This window comes from Eurypyga helias, unplaced genomic scaffold (genome assembly GCF_000690775.1).
Source record: "Eurypyga helias isolate BGI_N326 unplaced genomic scaffold, ASM69077v1 scaffold28077, whole genome shotgun sequence".
NCBI lineage: Eukaryota > Metazoa > Chordata > Aves > Eurypygiformes > Eurypygidae > Eurypyga > Eurypyga helias.
This window is the reverse complement of record NW_010260211.1, coordinates 5,691-16,697: the sequence shown is the minus strand read 5'-3', so window position 1 is coordinate 16,697 and position 11,007 is coordinate 5,691. Positions and strand designations below refer to the sequence as shown.

Here is an 11,007-nt window from a genome sequence, read left to right as displayed (position 1 = left end):
GCGCCGCCTAGGGGCTGGGAGGAACGCGGAGGGCGGCTCGAGCGAACCGGGAGCGCGGGCGCTTCCCTGAGAGAAAATATGGATTGTCCTTCTCCCGCCTGCGACGGAGCTTGACGTTGGGCCCTCGGTATAAAGCTGCTGTTCGCAGGGTCCGCATGTTGTAGTCTGCCGCACGGCGAGTGCCTTTTTGCAGAACTGGATAGATTTACGTTAAAACGCTTTCCCCTTCTCACCCCAAATGAGGTGATCCAGGCCCTCAGAGAAGCCTTGAAGCTGATCCCGAGAGAACAAATTCCAGAACAGGGATGCCTCCAGCATGAGAAAACCAAGCGCCAGGAGCCCAGAGGCTTAGGGGAACACTGGGAGGGCTCAGGCCATGCGCGGCCTACAAGAACGTAAATGAGTTCTAAGCATTTGCCAGGGTACGGAGAGCTGGTTGCACGGGGTTTGTTTCGATGGGTGAAGCCTGGAAGAGGATGCCTTCTCCCAGGAGCGCTAGGTTAAATATCTGAGATCAGGCATACTAGGAAATACTCCGGAATAGCCTGTGATAAGGGGGCAGACGGTCAGCATTGCACAACAGAGGCGGATCTACGCGTCTCGCAGCATGTCGTAACGCCACTGCCTCATCGGGCACATCCTCCTGCCACCCGCACGCCACCCGCCTCGGCTGCGTACATATGGCAAATACAGAGTCTTAACGAAAAGCCACTGAAGTTTATCCCAACTGGAAACTGCCATGGTCACACCTATTTGTTTACAGAAAGCTAATTCAACTTGTTTACAGAAAGCTAATTCAACTTAGTGCATTCTGCACTGAAAGAAAGATGAACAAAGTCGCCTTCTCGTTTCCTCCATGAGCGTAACACGTGTGCGCTTGCCGGAGCTTGGCGAGCACTGAGAACGTGGCCACGTCTGCAGCTTAAATCTGCTACGTACCATTTGTTAGTGTGGGACAAAACATGCACCGCAATGCTGCCAGCCTGCTTCGGGAGCCAAGCACTGAAATTAAATTCACAGTTAAGATGAAAACAAAGTAAAAGGTGACAGTTCAGTATTTTATTCAAGTTGGGTTTGGGGTTTTTTATCCATTTTTAGTAGTGTCAAGTACAGCACTTTGGGGTCTAGTTCCACACAAAATGGAAGACTCTCTAAAAATGTACCCATTTAGTTGCTAAAAAAAAGTGGTAATAAAACAAAAGTCCATTTTAAATTTAGTGACGCAACTATGTGATTGCAGTCACAAAGACTCTTCCCTGATTATGGCCCCGTCTTACAAGCTTTCCAGTCAGTGCAAGGGAAAGGAACCACAACACGGGACAGGTAGTATTGGCTGAGTCACGTCAAACCTCCTCTGCAACGGACTTACACAGAGCGGACAACCTAAAGCATTCTGGAGACAGCTGGAGGTGGTAAGGTAACCAAAAAAAAAAAAAGGACAAACCATTGGTGAAATGCTTAGCTAAAAAAATACATTTTATAAATCCCTTTTTCAGACAAGTTTGCACATTCCACTGTGAACTGAAACCTTACATTGTTGGAACATTTTGCATATGGAATTAACAGTACGCTATAGCAGTACAACAGTACAACACAGAATCTGCGACTCAACGTCTCAGGTTTCGTACCACATTAACACATTCCTTGTGCAGTCGATGCGTTAGCAAAGGTAACCAATGCCTTCCCACTTTCTATCATGTGGCAGCTGACAGATGTGATGGGCAGTAACATTCAAAAAAAAAAAAAAAGCCTGGAATTAGGATTTTTGTTTATGCTTTTGTCTCCGTTTCTTTAACAACACCATTTTTAAAGCTTAGCTGTCTTTAACCAGGACTAGCAGGACTGATACTTAGCAATACTTGCATCCCAGACATAAAACATTGAAAGGTACACTATATTCTGAAGGTAGCTATGCTGTATTTCCAAATTAGCGATTGTAAAATCACTCCTCAGGCTTCAAATTCCAATCCTAGACCAAGTTTGTGACCCCCTGCATTGACGTTCTTCCCATCCAATAAAGCTGACAATGTCAGTTTGATACCTGCGAAACAGAGAGAAGTGAAGAGACAACTGTTACAACTCGACTGAGCTTTACGTTCGGCAAGCGCGGCGCCTGCGCTGCTGGTTCCATTTACTGGGTGGCCAGGTCAAGGTAATTTGGCTGCTAGCCTGGTAAGGACTGGGCATTGTAAAACAGTTTGCAGATATGAAGTCTTTCTGCATTATGAAGGTAATAAAAACCATACTGACAGATTCTGCTTTTTATCACTCCAAGTAATTAAAGCTGAGTCAGTTCACTGCTGCCGGGCTACTGATTAATCTAATTTCAGAGTCCAGTACTATGAAAAATTGGGACCTTGATACATTCTAAACCACTTCAAAATCTAGATATGAAGAGGCCTGAGCCCTGTCTACTCTAATATCTCATGTCAATCTGCTTGGTATTCTGGCAGCAGATTTATTAGCCTACATTAAAACTGATTTCACAGCAGTAAGATTGTCCATTTCCTTGACCTGGGGCCTTGAGAAAGTTCCATGTTCAAGCAAAACTCAGGAAGCCTCTGAAAGTACTGAAAACGTATTTACTTATCTGGGAAACACCTAATCATAGATATATTTTGTATCAACATAATAGAGTATCTGACTGGCCAGCGGATGGTGGTCTCTAATAATCCTGCTTGTAACAGTCATCCAAAATTAACACAGCGTCCCTGGAGTTGTTCATCACTGGGTTGCCAAGCAGAACAACAGCGTTACAAAACTATTCCCATTTCATCACAAAAACCCCTCTTTGATATTTCCAGACTTAAATACCACTTACTGATGTCTGAATTTCTTCTGCACAGACTTACCTGGCTTTAAAGTCTGAGTGTATCCTAATCCAATCAGACTGGAGTTGTTCACTTTAGCCTTAAAGTGGGAAAAGAAAGGTACGTAAATAATTTGGTATCCTCCTTCAAAGCCCTTCCTACTGGAGAATTAAATAACACCTTCTAAGCAGGTGAAGGATTTCAGCTTTTAAATTAAAAAACAAATCTACAGGTATTTTTTCCTCAAAATTCAAATCTCTACACAGCGCCCAGTAACGGTAAAACATGCTGCACCTAAGGAAAGCCCGACGGTCGTACTCTCACGCTGCCCAATCCAAGACAAACAGACGGCTACGTGTGCCAAGCGCACGTCACACGACTGCCGCGACGCCGCGCTTCGCTCGTGCGCAGGTTGCTCCGCGTTTCCGCTCGAGAGCCCGTTTTCAAAGGTTTTTGAATGCACACGCATCGCACTCACGGAAAAAGAGGCATCCGGGTCAATCTGGTACTTGGCCGCTATTCCAAAGCGGGTGTTGCTATTGCCGGCCGTCCAAGCAAGATTCACGGCCGTTTCCAGTTTGTCGTTCACCTTCTGGTAAATGGAGCCGCCGAATTCCGTTCCGTCGTTCCTAGAAGGAACGCATTAGTCTAGTTTTAAACTGCACCCCAAAACAGTCACCGTGTCTTTTTCCAGTAAGATCTATATTGGCAGGCCATTCACTTACAGCCCATTTAACATCTCTATAACAACCAAGAGAGAGACAGTGGGTCAGGTTGGTTATGCAACTGGTTTTAAATGCTGGCGATTGCCGTATTTCAACAACTTATGAAACTGAAGCAAAGCCATGACAAACTACCAAAAACAGACTAATGAGGACAGCTTCCAATTTTCCCTTCTCTCTCGATGGGAATCCTTGCAGCAGAGATCTATTCTTCTCTGCATGCCTCCGAAATAAGAATTTTCCCAGTCTCCCGGCTGCCCTCAAAGGGCCGTGCCCCACTCAATCCTGCTGCTGCCTCGTCAGCGTGTTTTTACCAGACACAGATGAACTGTATCTCAAGGGAAGATGCCAACTGAAAGTCCAAGTCCATCAGCTTTTGCAAATGAATCCCACTTGCAATATTCTTTACAGTGCGCCTGTACTAGAGATGTCTTTGCATGAGAGACTGAAGTGAAACCAATTTCACGTGGCAGAGAGCACTGGCCAGCTGAGGGGTGGCAGCCCCCTACAACTGCTATGGAGTGGCACAACTTCCTGTTACCACTGACACCAGCGTCACATGGGGAATGAAGTGCAGGAAATAGAATGCAAAACGTTAGAGCACGCAGATCATAAAAACAAGAGCAAAATGCCTGGAAAAGCCTTGCTCTCCTTGTGAGCATCTGGATTTCCATTTGCACTCATTTTCTCACAAGAGGATACAAACGTATTGCACAAAACGGGCTCAAAACCACAGGAAGACCTCTGCGGACAAAATACTTATTACTAAACTACAGAATAATCTGGTTCCAATTATTAGAGTATTCCAAACCTTAAAAGCAGGGGCAGATTCAGCATCTCTCCACTGTTACCCCTTTGGCACGGTGCCCCTTAGTTCCTAAGTTGCACAAACAGCAGCGATACGCCCGCTAAGAAAGCTCAAGCAAGAGCAGCAGCCTATTCAACTGCCAGAGCGATTCTTCCAGAAGAACACTACAATACTTACTTCAGGTAAGACTGAAGCTCACATATAATTGCATGTGCTTGGCTCTCAAGAAAAGGAGGGATTAAAAAGGACTGAGGAGAGCTGGTTATACAGGCAGATTTTGTGCAAGGCTCCCACACAGCTCTGTCTTGACCTGCAACATTAGGGGGGGGAGCGGTCTGAGCTATGCTTAAAAACGGAGGAAAGTCATATTTAAAACGAGAAATTATCCAGCCCTACCTCCCTTTAGGTGTTATTGCTAAAAAAATAATAGCAAAAAAGTCAAACCTCCTTTTAATTCTAATAGCAATAATAGCACTTTTCATATGTAGATATAAAACGATTATCCCCCTATGAAAATTAATGTATTAAGGCACCATTGGGGAACTTGCTAAAGTCTACAGCTGGGCTGCGCAATGCCGGCAATGAGAGCCACTGCTTCAAGTCCCACCCAGTTAAATTATCAGCTCTGCCACAGCCTCCCCGTGAAACGCTGACCTCTCGAGATACAACCACCCAGCAGGCTGCACACCCAACTGTTTCTGGGATTACATGAAAATTCTGACATAAACCCAAAACGTATCAAATAACTGATCTATTAATATCAATAAATAAGATTTCTATTCATATCACACATTTACGGTTTTGCCTGTCAGTGTGTAGAACGCGAATATTAACCGAATGAACCAGGTGTCCTCCTGAAGGAGTTATCATCCATACCCAGTAGCAGCAACCTAAGAACCAGACCCTCAGGAATCCAAGAACAGCACAGGAAGATCCCAGCCCCTGCTGCTGTTGTTGCTTTAATTAGGAGCAATTATAATTACAGCATTTTACAGCAAAAGCCAATAATACAACATTTTGAACTGCTGCAGTATCACGAAGTTGGAAGTCAGTGAATTTACTGGAGGAATAACTCCCAACTCCTGGGTGGAAGGACCCTGCACATTGTTTTGATGAAAGTTTTCTGCCCACATTTTTGTGCTTTGGCAATCCTTCAAACACGCTGTCTGGGCTGAGGAGGTTCAATTGTTGTGAAAGGCAGCATGAGCTTCCTAAACCAGACCTCTGCAAAGCAGCATGAGCAGAACAGAAAGCCTTTGAAGAAGCAGCTCCAGGAAGGCAGAACAGTTGTTCAGCCCCATATGGGAAGGGCCTGCAGTAGCTCTGCTGCACGCAAAATATCCAATTACCCGAAGGAACGGGGAAGGGGGGCTGGGGGAATGGATTAGGGATTGCCTAATCTTAAAAACCTGTCTTCCCCAAAGGCATACGTTGCTTTTTTTAAAAGGAACCGGAGACAGAAATTAAGGCTTTCATGGAATCTGGTCCTGGTTTCTCACTGCTCATGCATTCAGAAAGGACAAATGCTTCTGTAAATAGATTATTAGGAGTTATAATACAAAAACTTTTACACCATATCCCTTCCAGCACTAAAACAAACCCAGTCCATCTCTCTTCCGTGCACTCCCTTTTGCCTATACTCGTTCATCCTCTGATTAACTCTTTCATCTACACATCAAACACCGTTTGGACTTTGACATGTGCAAAAGGAAGGCATCGCTTTTATTTCAGCTTTCACAACGAGTATTTTTATAAACCACTTGTTTTATTATTCTGCTAATAGATTCTAATAATCCTTATCTGTTAGAAGGATGGACACGGGGTGCGTGGGTGCCCAACGAGTTCCAGTTCCTTCCATCCCGCACTCCCTCACCCACGTAATTCAAAGACAAGTTAATGCAGCTAAAAAATGCAGCTTGCCATCTTAAATGAAGGAGTAATTTCAAATCCACCATGCCCTCTCTCACCACTGCTGAAACTCCATCCCTTTCATTGTCCTAGGAAGCAGCAAAATCCTTTCAAACCCCTTTTTCATGCCTCTCTGCCAATACTCACACGTTCGTATGAAGCTGGAACTCATCGGTCTTATAGCCAACAGCAAAGTTGCTCTGGGTGACTCTCGACTTCGTCGTCTCAAAAGTCATTTGGTAACCCGCCAGCCACCCCTCGTAGCCAACCACCAAGGCTCCACGTATTGAGGGGCCAGCAATATCAAAATCCATGTCGCAGCCGATGTTGATGTGTTCCCTTTTGTATCCTGTCTTAACTTTAGCGCTCTTTTTCCTAAAGAGAAAACAATCAATCTCATGTCTTGGAAAAAGTACGCTTGTAGGTCAGAATTCAATCTCATCAGTTACTCCAGCTCAGTGTACCAGCCCTCGACGACAGAGCATACATACCCAGTGAGCCACAGGACACGTCACCTTCTTACCTTTCACACTGCAAAACCCTAACCTGGCTACAGTGGATTATTTGCAATCAAGCAATGAAATGCGGCGTGGCACCCCATTTTCACACACTGCGTTCTGAGAAGCAGCAGCACAACAAGGCAGACAAGAGGTGACAACAACAAACCCTCATCTCCAACCAGTCTGATGGGTTTGGAAGTTTGGAGGATGCAGGGGAGGAAGGGAAACGGTGGCAGTTCACAGGTCTGCCACAGAAAGTCAGTTGTAGTTGGCCTGTCCCAAACAAACAATTTTTAGACAACCCTAGTGAACTGAGTAATTGCATTTACTGTGACCTATGTCAAGAAATCACTACTTGGCCTCCAGCTTCCTGAGGGAAACTGCTGCTAAGGAAGTAGGCAGCTTCAGTGGCTCTGACACCCTGTCTTCTCCTTAGGATACTTTATGAAGTTCAATGGTTACAGCCATTAGAAAGGCTGCCAGGTTAACGCAGAAATAACCTTTCCCAAGTCACGTGTTGCTTTTTGTGCTACTGGCCAGGACAGTGTTTTCTCATGTGTCCTTAGGTGGGTTTACATCACGGGTGCAGACCCTCACCAGGCAGGAGAGTGATGGCTGCTGTATTCAGCTACTTCCTGAGGCTTTTTTTTCCTTTTCTTTTTACCTTACAAGTCTCTTCAGTCTTTGACCAGATCTTTTACTGCAATCTTTCTGGGAAATCTGAAATTTCAAATCAACCTTTCACTTCAGCTCGCAAAACAGTCTCCAAGAACTGTTTCAGTGCCGTACCACAGAGATACATTTTTTTACCATTATTATTTTGGACTCAGGAATTTGTGTTTTGCCGAATCGGAAATAACAAGCAGGAGTGCCGAAAGCGCTCAGCATTAGCTCGTCTGCAAATTCTCCTACCGTCAACAGGGAGAGAGGCGAGCTAACACGGAACGCTCCTAAAAATGACCTTCCCTGTTGAAAGACCCATCACAGCCAGTACGGAGTGAGGAAGGGGGAGAAGCTGTGTCATATTCAGACATGAAGCATCCCTGTCAACCCAAACCAGGTCACACCAGCACTGAATCTCACCACATTTATCCAAATTGTAATAGTCCTCCCACAAAGCAATCAGTGCTGAGCTCTATAGCGTGACCTGCCTAGGAAAGAGCTGTAACTTGTCATACTCACACAGGTTTTTTATTTTCTATTTCTTCAAGAATCCTACCAGTTAAGAAAGAATGATCAACAAACACCCAAGATTATTCCAGTTAACAAATACAAAAATACCTAGTTAATCCAGAACTAGGAGTGGACTGGAAGCAGTCGGCAGCGCAGGACACTACATCTGAAAGCCAGGGTGAAGCCTCCACTGGGACTGTAACCCCAGCCACCCGCAGTGTGCTGCTCTGGGAAGCTAACGTGCGGAATATTTTGACTCACTGGCAGCACTGCTTGCAAAAAGATAATCAGGGGGAAAAAATAACCCAACATCTAGACCTACAGCTGCTGCTTAATCCCTCTGGCCCACATAGAACGTGGCATCCAATCGCTGTGTCAGAAATGCTCATCCACCACCGCGGCACGCCGTGGCCAGCAAGAATTCAGATGATAAATTCAGCTCGGGAGAAGAGCCCAATTACTGCGCTGACCTATTAGAGCCATGGCCAACTGGCTCCCGGAGCTTGTTAAGCTTTGCATTACAGCTGAGTTGTTTAGCGCTGTTATTCATCGTAGCTCGTCCTCCGACATGGCAGAACTACGCAACAGGAGTGCAAACAGCACCTCTTCTTCCCACCCTAATTCTGACTAATTTTCAAGATACTGTACTAGTTTGATTGCTATACCTTCAGATTAAAAGGGGATTGTTAATACTACAATTTAAATCAGATGTGCATGATTCCATCATACACTGGCTGATTATTAACCATCTCAATGTCTTAGGACAGAAGCAGTAAAGAAACATGACAGTGTTCCAAAAAACTAAAATAAAAAAATGCCTTTTTTTGTCACTGAAGCTTACTCACTTCTTACCCAGTGTTAGGAGAGAAGGAGGAGTCAAAGGTCAGCTTCAGGCCACGTGCAAGCTGAACAGAAAAGAAATTCACTGGTTGGATTCATAATTAGATTGCCAGAAGTGAATTTGCAAATTGCATCTTTTGAGCCAAAAATTACCTGATCTTCGAGGGTAATCTCAGTGCCTAGTGTGTTGTCAGTGTTCCACTTCTCTGTGAACATCAGTCCATATTCCACCCATTTGTATTTTGTTTCCAAACTCCCACTGACTTTGCTCGTTTCCGAGTTTGCTGACCCTGAGCTTGTAAATTCCTAAAAGGAAAAAAAACCAAATTATAGATCTACATAATACATAAATATTTGCAGATACTTATACATTTGCATGCAGATGTAGAACATTAGCCATCCTGATTTGGGGTATTACTCAACACTGCAGAGTTCTCAGCAGATTGAAGAACATGTCATTAAGATTAACACACTCTCACCCCATGGGGTCAGGGAGCAAAAGCCCTGCCAGCTAAGGGAACGGCTATGAGGCAGGAACGTGGGTAACTCCCACCGGCAGCATTACACGGGGAGGTGCTGGTCTGTGCAAGGTGTGCCCGTGAGTCAGCACGCCAGCCTGCAAACGCTTCCTGGAGACACTAAACCAGCTCCAGTGCACAGCTACATCACAACCATACGCGTTTAGCAACCGGGAAAGAGCACGCAGCACGTTTCGAAATGACACCGTCCAAAATCCTGACCGCGGGACACGGAGAAGTCGCGGATCACAACTGTGCGAGCTCTCCTTTAAATCCGGTTATCAGCCCTGGGCCAAACACCGCTCTGCAGCGCTCATTAACAGACCCCGGAGAGTTTGTGCCCTGCGCGAGCACCGAGCTAAATCAAAACCTTCACAGAAAGAAATCCATCAGGGAGCACCACCTCTCCGAACGCGAAACCAGCGTGTCTGCCCATTCAACCCAGCAAGGCAGGAGCAGGGCACTGACATTTCCGCCGAGCACAGGCCCCGGCCGCAGCCTCCTACAGCAACAGCGGTTTTAGAGGAATTAGCTTGGGTGCCAAGGAGTCCTTCGCTGCATCTCCCACTCCGACCTGTGCAGCCTCGTACATTATACGGAAACTACCCATGCCAAGTACCCTGCCAGGTTAGAACACATGTGAAGAGTGCTAAGGGAGAGCAAGGCATACGTATCAACTTCTAAAAAGAAACGAGAACATTGCAATGGTCTGGATTTCAATGGGTTTCCAAACTCACCAGTCCATTTTCAGATTTTGTTTTCAAATCAAGTTTTATTAACCCAAAACCTAGAAGACGAATAAAAAAAATATGAATTACATATATGTTAATTTGCAAAGCGTTTCCGATTTATTGCTTAAAGCTCCCTTCTAAATCCCCTGTGAATTATTAAAAAAATAATCCAAGGGTACAGTTATCCAACCATGTGTTTTTATGAAGCAGATTGTGCAGCTTGTACTCACTTCAGAAAGCACTTGGCTGATTGATCCTAGTGACCTCAGCAACATAATTGGGTCCAAATTAGGTAATAATGTCTTTATGCATACTGAGCAGTGCTTTGTTCATAAGCCAACTACTGACATCATTGACCTGATCACGATAGAAGGAAACACTCAAAATACAACACACAATTTTCTTCCAAAATAGACAACGGTCCTATGGGAAACAGGAAGAATTTTTACTGTAAAAGGAAAGTAAGCTACCCTCCCTTTGCAGACAGCAAGGGCAATGGGAAGCTACAATAGAAAATTCTCTGGCTTCTCATGGAAATTGTTGGAATATTTAGCAGGGAAATGTAATAAAATCCTAACAGTTTCAGGAACCAGGTAGACAGCGAAAGACCAAACTTATATTGGCTTTATTTACCATATCCCTTGGTGAAAACGTCTCTGGCGGATTTGCCCAGATCAGCATAAGCAGGTGGAACAGCCATTTCCTGGGAGGGGAAAAAAAAAAAAAAAAAGGGAAATTACAGTGTTCAGAAACTTCATTCATTCATTTACGCAACAAGAAACTTAAGCTCATTTCGGCCCATTTCATTTACTATCCACCACCTATCAATTAAATACAGCCCGAGGAAAGCAGCTACAGCAAACAGTGTGATTTGATTCTGCTCATTAGCAATTACCGAGCGTTTGGATGAGAAAGAGGCTGCAGAAGGGATGTCTATTAAAAAAAGGAACTCTATGAAAGAGTTAACGGTTGTTCTCTTATCAGTGTAACTGCATGA

General features: G+C 44.7%; 1 protein-coding gene across 1 annotated transcript; it reads right to left on the bottom strand.

Moving 5' to 3' along the window:
* Positions 1 to 1,045: 1,045 nt before the first annotated feature.
* VDAC1 (voltage-dependent anion channel 1) lies at positions 1,046 to 10,711 on the bottom strand. The gene is made up of 8 exons (XM_010154969.1): positions 10,644 to 10,711; positions 10,017 to 10,066; positions 8,915 to 9,067; positions 8,774 to 8,826; positions 6,396 to 6,623; positions 3,289 to 3,439; positions 2,853 to 2,910; positions 1,046 to 2,041 (listed from the first exon to the last, which is right to left on the bottom strand). Exons 1-8 carry the CDS (start codon positions 10,708 to 10,710, stop codon positions 1,950 to 1,952), a joined length of 852 nt encoding a protein of 283 aa, XP_010153271.1. The 5' UTR covers position 10,711; the 3' UTR covers positions 1,046 to 1,949.
* Positions 10,712 to 11,007: the final 296 nt, after the last annotated feature.

Coding starts and splice junctions, on each gene's coding strand:
- VDAC1 (XM_010154969.1), bottom strand. CDS start 10,710: ATGGCTGTTCCACCTGCTTATGCTGATCTGGGCAAATCCGCCAGAGAC. Junction 6,624..8,773: donor TCCTTCTCTCCTAACACTGG/GTAAGAAGTGAG, acceptor TTTTCTCTTTAG/GAAAAAGAGCGCTAAAGTTA. Junction 2,042..2,852: donor CACTCAGACTTTAAAGCCAG/GTAAGTCTGTGC, acceptor TCTGTTTCGCAG/GTATCAAACTGACATTGTCA.